The sequence below is a fragment of the Melospiza melodia genome, chromosome 5 (assembly GCF_035770615.1).
Source record: "Melospiza melodia melodia isolate bMelMel2 chromosome 5, bMelMel2.pri, whole genome shotgun sequence".
Lineage (NCBI taxonomy): Eukaryota > Metazoa > Chordata > Aves > Passeriformes > Passerellidae > Melospiza > Melospiza melodia.
Window position 1 is genome coordinate 42543755 of NC_086198.1, and position 16495 is coordinate 42560249.

General features: G+C 45.3%; 1 protein-coding gene across 31 annotated transcripts in view; it reads right to left on the reverse strand.

The window, feature by feature from the left end:
• The window catches only part of CAMK2D (calcium/calmodulin dependent protein kinase II delta), a 120015-nt gene extending 110240 nt beyond the window's left edge, over nucleotides 1-9775 (reverse strand). For 5 of the 31 annotated variants that reach the window (XM_063157187.1, XM_063157178.1, XM_063157171.1 and 2 more), the window contains exons 1-2: nucleotides 9536-9764; nucleotides 8772-8866 (exon numbers count right to left, since the gene is read on the reverse strand). In XM_063157187.1, coding sequence (XP_063013257.1) covers nucleotides 8772-8866; nucleotides 9536-9600 — 160 coding nt within the window. In that variant the 5' untranslated portion in view covers nucleotides 9601-9764. Of the gene's footprint in view, nucleotides 1-8771; nucleotides 8867-9535 lie in introns of all 31 variants that reach the window. The other 26 variants (XM_063157185.1, XM_063157165.1, XM_063157162.1 and 23 more) reach the window with 14 other exon arrangements.
• Between the last annotated feature and the right edge of the window lie 6720 nt (nucleotides 9776-16495).

The window sequence follows — 16495 nt, forward strand, 5'->3', positions numbered from 1 at the left end:
ATCACAAATTCCTAGCTGTCCATGCTGTGCAATGCAAGGAGTAGGAAGCTACCTTACACCCAAGGGGGATTTATTTTAGAAGCAGCAGACTCAGTATAAAAAGTACCAAGATTAAGTTTTTCAATTTTGTAACTACAGCATTTAATAAATAATGGGAAAAACATAGTTTTTGAAGGTTTCTGCACTGATCCTCACTTGCATCTTGGAGGCACAATGTTAGTGACATCTTTCTCTGAAAGAAAGGTGAAAAGCAGGTCTCCAGGCGTGTTTTACTGCCAGAACTTCAGCAGCACCTGGAGCTGCCTGAGGGAAAGCAAAGGCCATCTACCCTAGAGCACAAACCGCTCCCTGCAAGGCGGCAGCACAGCAGCAGCAGTCTGGCCACGTTACCCCGTGTTGTAACTGCTTCTACATCTGCACTGGCTGCAGGACATGGAGTTACATCACCCAAACCAATAAGGCTTCAAGAGAAATCTCTGAATTTGACAAGTACTCATTCTAATGAGCAGTAACCCATTAAAACCATTCCTACAAGAAGTCTCCCAAACCTAAATCACTCCTAAGCAGTAGCTTGAGAACTGCTGTGCAATACAAATAACTTGAATGCCTCTCTTGACTCACTAAATCATGGACCTATCTCTCCAAGAGGTTATAATTGAAATGAAAGCTAAGCCTTGGCAAATCCCAGCAGACTGTCAAATATGGATTTTATGTAGGAACCCCATCTGTTTGTGCAGCTACATGAATATGCAACGTGACTGTTGCTGCAACACTTGCATCCACATTGCGGAAAACTTACAAGTAAGCAGTTCCCAACTACAATTAAATCAGGAACAAAGTTCTGAAAACACAGGCAGTAAATTGCTGCTCACAAATATCAGCTTCGAGGCTGATATCTGTGGGCAGCAAACGGCAGAGTCAAAACTGCTGCACAGTAAAAAACCAACTCCCCAGAGCACGTGTAGGACAATGGGAAGGACTGTCCCCAAAAGAGCCCAAAATGACTCAGTTACAGCCAAGTAACTGAGCAAGACAAAGCCCACAACCAGCTGTGAACATATACAAGCACACTCTACACTCACGTTGAAAGTGACTGCCAAACCTAAATTAATTCTGGTTTTATGGATGCCAGACAGCTCTCTTGCAAAGCATCACCAGGATTTTAACTTTATACATTTAGCAGTGATAAATTCTTTGTTACTGGTAAAAAAAATTTAAAGGCCTCTTAACACAAGATAAAATGCTTCACCTCAACCAGCAAATATCCACAGCATCACATTTCTAATTATTAAAACCTACTTTGATACTTTTAAGAGGTTTGGGTAGGCTTTTTTTTTTTATTAAGCCTGCATTAACTCTCAAATTTTGCTGTGAAATACTTAGAAAGTATTGACAAAAGGTCAGGAACTCATGCAACAGAAGCTCCCTCCAACTACCAGGTAGGCAAAGTTCCTTTCTACCAAATACAACCCATTTAAAGCAATAACTGCACAAACATCTCTGTAATAGTTTGCTCAGCACATTACCTATCATTTTCTAGACTGAAAAACCTAATTAGAAAAAACAAATATATGCTGTAGTAACATTTACACTTGTCAATTCCCACTAAAGAAGCTCCATCAGGGATAAGACACCCATGCAAATTTGCAAAAGTCGCCACTCCCAGGCTTTTCTGACAGCTCCTGCTTTTGTCCAGTGGCGTCTAAAAGGAGAGATGCAAGAGGAATTAGGTAAGCCCTCAGTACAGCAGAATACACCTAGCAGCTTCTGATCAGATGCCACAGAAATTATCAGGGCTGCAAAGCTGAGTTCTCTGATCCAAACAACTCCAATGAATTTCAGAACAAGCTACAACAATCTAGAAAACAACACTGGGTAACAGCACAACCGTGTGCCTGGAAGAAAACACCAAGCCCACGTCACACAAACTCCCCACCCTCCCTGATACCACACACAGGACATTTCTTTAATACAAGGATTAAACGGATGAGGAGTTGGCACAAACATGCACTGCAGGATGTACACAAGCTCAATCCATCCAAGGAATAAACAGACAGATTGGACTCCTGTGCCTCTCCACAACAGGGCAGACATTTCTTCAATTTCAAAGCACAATTATTTTTAATAAGGAATTAAATAGAGGAATTGCCACTGTTAAGTTAGGGTTTTGTTCTCTAGTAACCTTTTTCCAAGCACAGAGGTAGTTATGTTTCCCACATCATCTCCCAAACCCCCACAGTATCCTCACAAAGCATTTGACAAATGTGCAATATTTGTGCATGAAGGAGGAGACTGGACACATCAAACACCCCGGCCTACATTTCTCAGGAGGTCAAATGAAGGACAGACACACAAAAAGCACTATTTTGGCAGCAAAGACATTTGCAAATCAAAATATTTCACTGAATTTTATTCCAGACTTTTAGATCAGACATTCCTCAATTCCTTGAAAAAAAAATAGATTCAAACCTCAAATCAGACTGTGAAATCAATAGAAGTGTGAATAAACATAGCAGAGATGGCTTCACATACCACAGTCACAACCTGAGAAGGTGCATTAATGTTCAGCATTTGGATCAATACATGCCTACATATGGCAGGACTCTCACATTTCAATTTCACTGTTTAGTGAGGGCCTGAAATTGGATTTCTGGGAGGTTCGTCTGTGCCTGATTCCCAGTCCTTCCAGGAACAAGTGTATTTCTATTTGGCTGTCAATGAGGTCGGATCCAAGTCACAAACACCTGAGCTGGCCTGTCGTTTCCCCCAAAACAATGTTTTCTATATGTGGTATTATGTGCAAACAAACAGAACCAATCTACAATAAATGCAAAGTATTGACCACTGTGTTAGTTTCCTTGTTTTTGTGTTTGACCCAAACCTTTCATTCAGAAGTACCATGTGAACATAGCAAAACATTCTGTCTCAGCCCAGGAGGAACAGCACACATCCCTGTTTCAGTATCAGGATGTGGAGGCTCACAAAGGTATTCTGTTTGTGTTCTCCCTTCTCTCCCAACAGCAGCAATTCCCCAAGTGGAGCTGTTCAAGCGTGCAGTGAAGTCTCCACTTTGCAGGAAGAGAACACACAGTACAAGAGCATGAATCAGTGCCATAATGTGCAACTTCTGACAGAAAATGGCTGGAGAGCAGCAGCCAAAGAAGTCGCCAATAATCCCCTTTCATACGCATTTCCCTCTCCTCCCCTAAGGAGCTTGCTGAAACTGAGCTGACAGATGATGCAAACACCTTCTTACTCTCCATGCCTTTCTAAGAGAAATTCTGGTCACAATGGAGAGACTAAATGACTCTTGCAAAAACTCCAGAAGTGACATTGAAATCAACACAGCATTTGTTATGAATAATTTGACTGTGAGCTGCCAGGACATTTAATTTCAAATCTAGTTTAACTGTAAGAATCAATTACTGCCAACCAACACACATCACAGTTTCAAAGTCCTTATTCTCAGTGCTCTTTGAAAGCTCTTCAGGTCTTCACTAAGACCAAAACAGAGTAAATGCTAACACCAAAACAGAATTAAAAGCTCCAAACCTTCACTAAACAGACCACCTAACAAAAAATCCATTTTGAGAGGTTTTTTTGATAATGTTCTTCTCTCCCCGTTAGCCTGAGCTGTCTGAATGGAGTCAATTTCAACAGAACCAGTAGCCTGCTAAATTACAGTAATTTGCAATTAAACAAATACTTGCAGATAAACATTCAAATGAGTGTGTTGTGTTACAATTGATGTCAAACTGAAAAGAAAGCCATGACTAAACTGAACACAAACATTGACCACAAACGTTAAAAAGGGTGACTACATGTTAGCAGGTGAGCCTTCTCCCATACTAGAAAAAAAAAAGTTTTAAACCACTCTTAATGACAAGTAATTAACCAGAGAAACAAGACTACAGCAAGACAGGGAAGAAAACCACTAAAATCCCAAGCTTAAATCTTGTCCTCACAAAGACAGAATCTGCCTCACTGACAACTAAACGCCCTGAAGGACAGTCCTGTCTGTGTGGGAGTCATGTCACATGTGCGTAAGAACAGAATTTAGCTTTAAAAATACATGTGTTGTAATAAACTGGCACAGGTAAATGTGTGCTTCAGAGATTACCATCTTGAGCTAGATTAGAAAGAATTATTTTCTCCTCCAATGGAGCACTGGAAGCCTTACTAGAGCTTGCCTTCCTGTGCAACATCTGGCAGGGACTGACACAAGCTACCTGACTAAAGGAAATGTTAGTCTAGTGACACATCAAAAACGTTTATCCCTGTGTCACAAAAAGCTGGGCTGAACAACACTACCTTATGTACACTTCCCATTTCATTCATGCCCCTAATGTACATTTAGAGTACAAAATCACTTTAGGGATCATGAGGTGCCCTGCTTGGAGAGCTTTAGAGGCTGAAGCACTTTTCCACAGCCCAATGACTCAACGCCGCACACAACGCTGTTCCCAGGGCGGGGCTTGCAGCCCCCACACCCATCGCAGCCGGCTGCAGGTGAGCGCCGCTCCAGCCCCTCCGGCTGTGCCGGGCACCTGCAGGCACCAGCTCCCAGGAAACAACAGCAGAAATACTGAAAAACATTTGGGAAATTTCCTGCTAAGAAGGAAGATAAATATCCAGCAACACACCTCCAAGGTTTGAAGCTAAAGGAAAGGCTGCTCCCTGAAAGCTCAGGAGACCTTTCAGGGGGCAGCAATAAGCTTCAGCTGACTCTCACATTACTCCTTGTAGCACATATGCTCATAAACAACACGCTGGTAGTCCTGCTGCAGCAGCCCAAGGGCTGGAAGAGGTGTGCCCAGCTCTGACACCAGCTCCCCAGAACAGAGCAGGGACTGGGACATCCCCCTCCTCCTCCTCCCACAGACACCACCACACTGCAGCCCAGGCACGGGAAACCGTCAGTAGGAGTTACTGGCAATACATACACCCAGTGAAAATCTACCAATCTATCTATACCTTTTCAAGTATGAGCAGAAAAGCAAGCTCTTACGTATTTTTTTTTTTTTTTGGAAGACAGAAAATGAGGTCTAAACCTACTAAACCTACTAAGAAAATGAGTCTGTTTATGTGAAATCAATTTGGATCAAAGCTAGATGACTCTCAAAAGAGAAGGAAAAAGATGTACAGACAATGGCAAAACAAAAGAGACAATCTGCTCATTTTTTTGTATTTGGAAGAGGAAGGGGAAAAGTAAAGTCATTTCACAGAAGTTCACTTTTATCTGCATGACTTTCTACACATGAAAAACAACACACAAGCCCAAGCCTTTACTGAAGAGTAAGGAAATCCCAAAGACTTAATCAAATGAAACCATAGAGAGCCCAGAACCAGCCAACACACATTCTCCACTTTATTCTTGGTTTGCTGTGTGCTTGTTCATCACTGAAGTTAATTTCAGAAGAATAATGCCACAGAACCTGCCACAGTTGAGAGGGCCACAACACACAGAGCATCACCAGACAGTATCAGAAGGTTTCACCCCATAGAGAGTAACACCAACCTCATCAGAAGGCTTCAGGGCTGCCCGTACACAGCAACATCACATCACCTGCTGCAAGGTGAAGGCTGCAAGGATCTGCCCCTCTTGTTCCTCAGCCCAGCCTTTTATGCCCTCCTGTTGATGCACGGCACCTGTGTGCCCTCTGCTCCCCTGGGTGATTGGTCAGTGCCCCGGGTACTCCATGGCTCCTTACCCTCAGTGCTGCTCACCTGCCTGGCACAGCTGCAGCCCATTGGGGAAGAGGCTCCAGCCCCACTCCCAGTTACCACAAGCTGTGCTCCTCAGGGTAACGTACCTTTCTATGCTTTCCTTCTTTCCAATCAGCAGCATAATCATCTTGCGCAAGAACATAACCTATGATACAAAACCAGCTGTGGATATTCAAGCAGTTTAGACTTAGAAAACACCAAGATCAAAACTCTGAAGAGCACCTTAGGAAGACTTTAAAAAGAGAATATATGTAATTATAACAACTAAAAGGATTTTTGCTATACTGAAATAGATTCAAACTGCAAATGTTTATTACTTCTACTACTAAAATCAGAAAAACATGGAATTCGAATTCTGTAAGGAACTGACCATCAACCTGAAAGCACCATGGTTCCCCCTGCTAGAATAGGGGGGCACAGCTTCCTTTTCCCCTGCGAATTCCAGCCAAAGCCCACGCCTTTGCACAAAGGCAATTTGCCTGAAATTTCCCTGTAACTACACAAGGAAACTGATGGGAACACACCTTAACTGGCATTAGCTGGTGACCAGATCAGATTTAGAGAGACTGCTAAAGTAAGAATTTGGAAAAATCTCTAATAATATTTATAGCTGAGATGAAGAAGGGAACATAACTACTGCTCTGACTGGGCTGAAGCCAATTAAATAAATTCTAACTTCAAAACTACTTTAAGGAAGTTTCATTTAGTCTTGAAAGTCTTGGCTCCTCCAGAGCTTACACTGAAACTGCTCTTGTCCAGCATGGGAAGCAAAAAGGCCCAAATACAACATTTTGATTAAAAGATTTGAAGGGAAGCAAACCTTAGACAAGGAACACATTTCCAAGCCAAGAGGACACATTTCTCCTTAACTCTGCTCACAGATGAAGCTGCCTCAATGATTTGCACTGGAATGGCTGTTTCAGTAGGTGTGACACACAGAAGTGAACTGCTACCTCCTCATGCAGCAGTTCAGATGGAGTAGAACCAAACTTAGATCCTAAAAGCAGCACTTGATTATTAAACTCCATCCCCAATAGCAGCCAGGAGAAAGAATCACAGTTTGAGGCTTTTTCAGGTTTAGTTTTTTTGCACCACAAGTGCCATTCAAGTGCACCTTTCTACAATTATAAAATTGCCTCAGAAGATTCTAAAGATTTCTCCAAGAAGCTTGCTCTTCAGAAACTACTCAGTAGATTTCCAAGTGCTAAAACCCAAAACAACCTCCACAAAAACCAGCCGAGCAAGTAGAAATATGCAATTCTTTTCAGGATGTCTGAAAACAGAGATGGAAAGGCATTCCCTGCATTCACGGACAGGCACCATGCATGTTCTGCTTCCCAAAGATACTCCACAGCTCAGCTCTGAAGTGTAACCCTTTCCTTATGGACTGAACCCACAGAAAAACTTGTATCAAATTTGCCTCAATCCATTTTCTCAGCTAAATTCTCCCAAATGTGCCTCCACTCCTTAACAGAGCACATCAAGGACCAACCTGCTCCTGCATGAACAAAGTACAAAAATTACAGCTTGAAATACAGTGCAATGCAAATGCTGAGGAATTATACACACAGTTTTTCCTCATTTAGCCTAGCATTGCAGGATTTACCCCATCACACACAACCCATGGCATATTGGTAACCTGGTTACTGGCACATATTCCCCACCTGTTACCAGTAACCTGATGATGACCTTGTTACGGCTTCTCACATTGAAAATTCCTCAGATCTATGAAATCACACCAAGTGTGGTGCTTCATTTTAAGCATCAATATTCAACAGATCACATTTTTGTGCTAAATAATAATAAAAAAATCTGTTTAAAGCAAACTTGTGAAAAATATTTATCTCAAGTATTATAAATAGCTTAACGTACCTTCAAGTCTGTAACTGTACAAAAAAAATTCAATTAAAGTAACCTTGCAAATATAAGGCAAAAGTAATCTCGCAGTAAGAGCGAAAAGAGCTAAATTCAGAGAAAAGTAAATTTTCACACAACTTTCACCGACCACAAGTAACAACCACTGAAAGATCTTTATCAGAGAGCAGCATGTTATCAGAACTTGCCATGTGGTCCTAAGCAATGGCTTATGTTAAACGTACTGACTTGAGGCTGCCCTTTACCTGCAGTGATTCCTGTGGGCCAGAAGCAGAGCAGCCACAAGCACCTTTAGGCTCTGACACTTTACTTATTCACTGCTGTGTTCCTCGCAAATTCCCATAAAAACACAGAAAAAGCTAAGGGCGCGATCCTTAACCCCGACTCCGGACACGGGCACTCCAGCTGGGAATTAACGAGCAATTGGCACCGCTAAGACTCCCTTTGCACAACAACAGCCCACACCGTGTGTATATTTACCTACAATGTATCATAACAACGCGGCCGCTGCTGCTGACAAGCTGCTGGAAACGCACAACAGAGGCAAGGCAGAAACAAGCTGTGCAGCAGCCTGGGAACAGTAACACTCCTCACCACTCCATCACGGGGACTTTCTCCACAACAGTTAGCTCAAAGCCCACGTTTTTTTCTCCCTCATCGTAATTTTCTTCTCACAAAAAAGTTTAATCTGAGGTAAAAATACATTTTTCCTCATTCACTCATAGTCGGATAGGCCCTAATGCTCATGTTTAAATGCAATGGGAACACAGAAGTCAGTGAAGCTGTAAATGTTTAAAGTAAAATCTGTAATGGAAACTTATTATTGACCATCCTCCCAGAAAAAAAAATAAAAAGCTTGCAAAATGCTTCTGACTCAAACTATTTATATTAAAAACTGAAGAGACTGCATTATGTTAGATTTTAGTTTTTGAACATCTTTTCTTGATTTACAGCAACCTCTGACTCCCGTGCAGTCAATCCATTAAACATTTAACACAGAAAAAAATCAGACATCACAGGAAAAAATTAAAACCCAGGAAATAATAATTAAAATTGTATTTAAAAATCTGTTAAGACACTCAGCTATTTTTATCATTTCCTAATGCTTAGCACATGAACACAAGAAACAGGGAGGAGGCACCACAAACACCAGATTAAAATATACCCACCCCTAGCTGAAAGCTTTTTGGTGTTGATAATTTTGGCAGCGTACTCTTGTCCTGTGGTGATTTTCATACACCTCCTCACGACGGAGAACGCCCCTCTGGAAACCAAAACCGGGCAAAGTGTCAGTCCAACTGAAACACTCCACTGCCATTACCAGCTAACGGGCAGCACGGAGGAGTGTGATGTCGGCAGAATAAAAAAATTAAAAAAAAAAAAAAGGGATTTTCTGGTTTTCTGTCAGGGACGGTCAGCATTGATTTTATTCAGCTGAACAGTGAACTCCGCGGGGTAGATGCCGTGTGACCAATCCCGCTAGCTGGGGCGGAGGGCGGGCGGGTTTTCACTGTGTCCATGCCGGCGCACCGCGGGGGGACACAGGGCGGCGGTGGCCGTGTCCCCCTCAGCGGTGACACCATGGGGGGCGACACCCAACATGGCGCTCAGGGCTGCGCCTCCCGCCCCGCCGCTGGGGGGCGCCCGCCGCGCTCCGACACCCCTCACACACCGAGACCCCCACGCCGCGACAACCTAAGAGCTAAAAAATAGCAATGAATAATACATAACAATAAATAGCGGCACGGGGGGTTGAGGGCAGCTCCCTGCCACCCGCCCAGAGCCCGTCGTCGCCCCGGGGTCGTATGGCTGGAGCCCGGGCGCTCCCGCGGGGCTCTCGGCAGCAGTGAGGGGGCCCGGGGCGCGGCTCCCCCCAGGGCTCACGCACCGACCCCGCAGCCCCCGGTGCCTTCACCCCCCGTTCTGTCCTTACTTTCCGAGCTCCTCGAAGAGCTGGTACTCGTCGGTGAAGCGTGTGCAGGGGGTCGAGGCCATCATGAGGACGGGCGGCCGCCGGTGACTCCGGCGGCCGTGGACGGCGAGGCGGGGACGGCGGAGGGGCTGCGAGGCGAGGCGAGGTGAGGCGAGGCTCCGCGCCGGCTTCTTCTCCTCCTCTTCCCCGCCACCGCCTCCTCTGGTGACGGCGTTGCCTCCGCGCCCTCCTCCGGTCTTCCCTCTCCCCTCCCCTCACCCTTTAGGGAAGGAAACAAACAAATATTTAAATAAATAAATAAATACGTATCCTCCTTGCTGCCTCACGCCCGCCAGGAAAAGCTAGTGGCAAAAGGGAAAGCAAGACCGAGGCGGGGGGCACGGCGCTCCCTTCCCTTCCCTCCCCTCCCGCTCCCCTCCGCCTCAGCCAGTCCGCCGGTGCCGTGCCTCCCCCTAGCGACCCCGGCCCGCGACTCCCTGCCGTCGGGGAAGGCGCGACACCCATGGGAGTCTCACACGGGCGGGCGGAGTACGGGAACAACCTGCGCCCTGTCCTCCCGGGAGCGAACACCGACCTTTCCCCGGGCGCTGCCCCGGGACGGCGGCGGGAGGCGCCCTGAGGGAAGCGGATGCACCTGCGCGCGCCCCCCCTCCCACCCCCGCCCCTCTCCTCAGTGGCCGCCTGTGACGTCACGCCTCGCCCGAACGCGAGGGAGGGCGCGCGGCGGGAAGCGCGTGCGGGTGCGCTCGCGGACAAGGGGCCGTGACGTCGCAGGGGCCCCCAGGGGCCCCCGCCGCGCACGGGGAGGGAGGGGAGCGGGAAGGGACGCGGAGCACCGGGCACCTCGTGACGTCACAGCTGCTCCGGCCGCGCGCGGGTAGGGGGGGGGACACACACGCGCCGGGCACCTCGTTACGTCACGGCCGCCCCGGCCGCGTGCGGTGGGAAGGGGGGGGGTGGGGGCACAGGCGCATCGCGCGTGCGCCGGGTCGCGACCGCCACCGCCCGCCCGGGAAAGGGACCCGCGGGAGGGACCGTGCACAGGCAGCCCCGCAGCGCCCTGCGCCACAGGGAACGGCCCCGGGGAGGGCTGGGACACGCGTGAGGGGTCACAGCAAACAGCTGAGCTGTCTCGGCCTCTTCCACAGAAGCACCGAGTATCTGGAGCTGGACGGGACCCACAAGGATTATCAAAGTCCAACTCCTGGCCCTGCACAGGATCCCCCCTGAATCCCACCTGTGCCTGAGAGCCTTGTCCAAATGCTCCTTGAGCTCTGGCAGCCTTGGGGCCGGGAGCACTTGAACACGGAATGAGGTCGCCAGCCACCGAAGGGCATTTGGTCCTTTCTGATAAACCTGAACTGCTTTTGCTCCTTTCTGATCAACCACGTAGTGCAGAGCCAAGCAAAGAGCTCCATCCACACCTGCAGAGAGCACAAGCAGCAGCCAGGCTACGAGCAGAGCTCCACTACAAAAGGCAGCCTGGAGCCTCTCCATGCTCATTTTCAGTGAGAAGACACATGCACAAAACACACCCACAAAGGGCTTTACATCAAACCTCTGGAGTTTCCAGAATCAGCATCCTGAGCTGTGGTCTCGTGTGAAGAGTTAAAACCTGCCAACCCTTCCCAAAAGGAACAGGAATGCACTACAGGAATGCCAGAGCCTACACAGGAAGGCAGTTTTCCTCCAGGTGAGGTGAGGCAGCTGTGCCTTGTACAAACACACTGAATTCGTGACATAAAGGTGGCAGCAAAGGGACTTTGGAACTCGTGAGCAAGTACAAAGCATTTACTCCATCAGTTCCTCTCCAGGGAAACACTCTGTGCAGCAGGGCCAATACAGACCAGAGGATGTTTCCATTCAGACCAGCAGGAACGGATGTGTTCCCATCTCTGGGAAGGGAATGTGCATTACAGGCACTTGGAACAGCAGCACATTTCCAAATCCCCTCAAACTAAAAAGTATCATGGAAGTTGTGCATCCCTGGGTATAATACTTGCATGTGTAACTCAATCAGCAGTGGTGAACCCCTGTATTTAACAGGACCTGGCTGCCAGGTTCCTCATCCACATGGACACAGACACAAGAAAATGAAACATATTCCCCTGGCACTCATCACTTTTCCCCTCATCTGAGAACAAGCATTTGGACCAAGTATCTGCTTTTGCTGTGCCATACAGTTATTATTTAATTTTAAGAATATTTAGAAGAAAATATTAAATTCTGTTTCAATTCACTTTCTTTTTGATGTTTTTGTAGTTTTTTAAAAGTCATTACAAGGATGAGTGATCCAAACTGAGATATTTTTTTTTTCAACTTTTTTTTTTTTTTTTTCACATTTCCCAATCTGAAAGAAGACAAGAACGGGCCAAGGAGTTCCTAGAGAAATATAAAGCATGAATTTTATCACAGGAGGTAAGTAAAGAAAGTATTTGTTTACAAGATTGATATCACAGGACTAGATGAATTTCTGTAAGAGAAACACTAGGGAACTGATGAGTAGCTTGGAAACACTTGAGCTGAGAGGGCTTTTTCTCCTTACAACAATCATGTCTTAATTGTAGTTCCCTCTTGAGCTGAAGAAAACCTGAATTTGTAGCTGCAGTTTAAACATTTGGTACATTCCCCAAATTCCTCCCGAGCAGACCAAAGCAGGCAGGATGGCAGCCAAGGATCCGGTCCATGAGGAGAAATTCTGAATGCTGGGTAGAGTTTCAGATTTCCATTAAGGCCACAGAAACAATTTATCTGCGTTGGAGAAAGTCAGATCTCAACAATGAACCCAAAAAATGCTTCAAAGCCATCCCAGGGCACATTTTTCTTCTCCAAAAGGTTTGCAAGAGAGCAGCTCAAGCCTGTAAGAAACTGAAGTCGTTCACTTAAAATTCCTGAAGTTTAACAAAATGTCACAGATAAGTGGAATGAATTATATATTCAACTTTGTACTGAAACATTTATTGTGGCAAAGGAAATAGTATTAATTTTAAGAGTTTGCTATTCAGTGAAGTCTTTGCTTTGTATGGCTTTAGACAGCTGAAGTGAGGTTTTTGTTTTATTTCTGACCTTGCAAATACAGATTTTCAATTTTCTTATGTTTTGCAGGAGTCAAGTGAGCTTCCAAGAGGTCAGTGTGTGTACTGCTCATTTTGAGGGCTTTTAGGAATGATTTATTTTTAATTTGTGACCAAGCGCCACAGCCTCTGACAGTAGAGGCCTGGGCAGGAAATGCCCAGGACACCTGAGGAATCTGGGTTTTAGATAAATACTTTATGAGCAGATGGTCTTTAACAGAAGTCTTGGTCCTCCCCAGGGCTGCACATATTCCTGGGGCAAAGCACTTGGGGAAACTAATGGACAGCACTGGAGCAGTCAGAGCTACATCACTGCAGTAAAGCAATGAAAAAACCAAAAATGTCTGTGGAAACCAGGAACAGGGTAAAAAAAGAGGAAGAACTGGGAAAAACCACACAGAAAATGCATGGGTTTGCAGTTCACTGCAACAGCTGGAACTGGAGGCACAGATTTAGGTCAGTGTGGAATTCTCTGCTGCACCACATGTTGCACCTCTCTTTATTTTCTCACTGGAGCTGCTGGACTTTATTTATCAAAGCTTTTGGAGGGCAGAAGGACTGGTGACATCGTGCCAGAGACTCAGTCTCTCCTTTCCAAGTGAGGGTGCCCTAAAGCCCATCCCAAGGCCTTCTGCTGGGGCAGCTCCCTCAGCACCACCTCCCACGGGAGCAGTGCTGACTCCAGAAGCTGCTGCCAGTCCCTCTGGTGGGTGGTGGAGATCCATGGTGGAGCTGCTGCAGCTGTCCCAGGGCTTCTTTCCTCCCCCTGGAGAAGCTCTCTCGCTGCTGCTGTCCCACCATGTAGCTCCTTGAAGGTTCCCCAAAGGAAAGGAATTATTTCTCCACAAGTGACACTCCTGGCAAGCACCCTGCTGCCCGAGCAGGGCAGTGTGTGTGCTCTCTGTTGCTGGAGCACTCTGAGGTGGGGTTAATTCACTCCTCAGTGAACCAGGAAGATGTTGGCAGAATAACTGATTCAATAGCTCAGTGATTCTGTCACGCTCTTGCTTTGCAGACCAAAGGTTCTCTCTGGCCTAAAAAAGCATCACTCCTGACAGGCTGGGAGGCATTGCTGGCCACTTAACTCCAGCCTCTGGAAGCACCAGAGGGAGAAAGAAATGAAAAATTAATGCCTTATTTTTTTATCTTCCTGTGTGGGGCAAGGACAAAAATACAGGCCTGAGCAAAACAGATGTTTTCATTTGTTTGCACTGAAAGAAACAAGAAATGCTCTGATAGGATTCAAGTTTCATCTCAGAATTTTGAAGAATACATTTTTCTTCTCTCTTTTTTAATTTGAGGTATGCTTAATTAAGAATACTCCTTTAAAATAATGCTTTTGAAGAGAGTGATTTCTTTTTAATGCACTTGTCCTGGTTATTTTGAGCTGAGTAATTTTTAATGAATTCTTAGCAAACAAAATATTCCATTGTTTACACAGTTCTTTTTACAAGCAATTAGAGTCAGTAACACTCCATGAATAAGACCTTTTGCCACTGGCTTTCATGACATGGATTTGAAATATAAACATTACTAAAAAAAAAAATTTCAAGCTGTGAATCAAAGCTGTTTCCTGGGGCTTGGAGCAATGTGGTCAATGGAAGGTGTCCCTGCCCACGGCAGGAGTTTGGAACGAGATGAGCTCTGAGATCCCCTCCAACCCAAACCATTCTGTGATTCCATGATTCTATGATTTCTGGAAGTTTGAGCACCAGTCTTGAACCCTGTGTGACTGGCTGACTCAGAAAGCATAAATGGTTCCCCTTCCAGAGTTCCCAGGGGTTTGTTACTTCTGGTTCAGTGGTGAGAGACTCTGGGAAATATGTGCATTTCTCTGGCCTGGCAGGACTCATTTTAATATTACCTTGCCATGTAAACCCAAGAGAAAGATCTGCATGTGGAAAAGCTGGCTGTGACAACCCCAATACCGTCAAGGTGAGGAACTAAGTGTGATCTTGGCTGACAAACTCCATAGAGGCTGCCAGGGCTGCAAGGGAAGCAGGAAGCACAGGAGCCCACATTGGCATGCCAGCACTGAAATTGTGCCCAGCCTTCCTTCTGAATGCTTTTGGTGAGTGCTTTGTAAACACTTCCAGGCATTTCCTAAAAGAAAAATGTGAGAGGTGACTGTAATTTGATCTACCACATGTTTTAGATTTGGAGCATCCTTTCAATGAAGGAAGTTGAAGAAGGAAATGAATATCAACACCCCCTGCTTCCCATCCACAGGCATTGCCAGCACTGGAGATGAAAAGGCTTTCCAAGAGGAGGGAGCAGAGTTAACCAGAACTGATAAAGAGGTAGGCTAGAATTTTATGGGGGAAATAAGTCAGTGTTGAGATTTTAGATAGGGGAACGTGGTCAGGGAGGTGAGAAAAGAGAAATATTTTAATGACAAAAGTTTGGTCTGAAGACAAAAGACTTGGTCAGAAGAGGAAGATCTTAAAGAAACCAGTGCATATGAGACACTGTTGACTGGAAAGAAGCTGAGTTTTAAAAAAACCACAATTGTGAGACTGTGGAGGTTTTAAACCTAAGTAGAAGAGAAATGCAGCAGCTGGTTTCATGACCCAGACAGCAGGGAGTGCTCATGGCAAGAATAAAACAGACATAAGAATAAAGATATGCACAACTTCCAAACCATGTCCCTAATCACCACACCTACCTGTCTTTTCAATTTCTACAGGGATAGTGACTCCAACACTTCCCTAGGTAACCTGTGCCAGGGATGGACAACCTTTTCCACGAAAAAAATTTTCCTAATATTTAACCTAAACCTCTTCTGGTGCAACTTGAAGCCGTTTCTTGTTGTCCTATCTCTTGTTCCCCCTGCTTTCATGGTGCCAAGGGCTGCTGTAATGAGCTCTACCATTCTCAGTTCTGTCAGTTCTCTGCCTAAATCCTCTCCAGACACACATGAACATGCAAAGTCTTTGCTTCTGGTTTACATTTGGGTCAGGTGAGTGAAATAAACACCATCTCCAGCTGACAGAAACTTCTTTCCCATACTGATTTCTACCTAGAAATTTTTTTTGATTCTGAACTACAGAGAGGTCTTCCCATTTATTAAAAAGAAAAAAAAAAAAACTTGGTAGAATCCAGAGGAAACAAAAATATGGTATTTCCAAGATAATATCCCTGTAGAGAAACAGCTTCTCTGTTTCTCCATTAGAGAACCATTTGCCAGAGATCAATTAAAGTGTGATTGGGATACAAAATGAAATATCAATCCAGCAGGAAATGGCAACAGGTATTAATAGACAATAGACACACATTAGTTACATGCACTCACCAACAAGAAGGCTTGGGTTGCCTTATCTTGGGAAAAACAAGGATCAGCAGGATACACAGGGAATTGCAGTAGATGTACCATCACTGCAGGCAGGCAATGCAAAGGGTGCAAAAAACACTATCACAGAGGGAAAAAATTATATCAGACACAGGAAAATATTATTCCCACATTGAAATATAATTTAAAGGACATTTCAAAGTATTTTAAGGTTTTTAAAATGTAAACAACAGTTAAAGATTTATATGGGATTTAAAGTGTTTTAGAAGTTTTGAAGTATTGCAAAGGCACACTTTTATACCAGTATAAATTCAGAAAAACTGAGAATTAAGCAATCATAGGGCTGTGGATTAAGTTTGAACTCTGTCAAGGTTTGTATTCTATGAAGTTTGGATTCCATGGGATCCCTTCAGCACCACCACAGCAGAAATATGGAACAGTTAGCACTCCTGGGAGCTGCTGGGTGCCTCCTCCTGCTCCCACACATCAGGTTACAGAAGAGCAGTAACAACACAAACAAGCTGTACTACCACTGAAAACATGCACTGAGGAGGAAACTCCTTTCAGCTCATGTGCAGGAGTAGGGAAGCTTGCTGA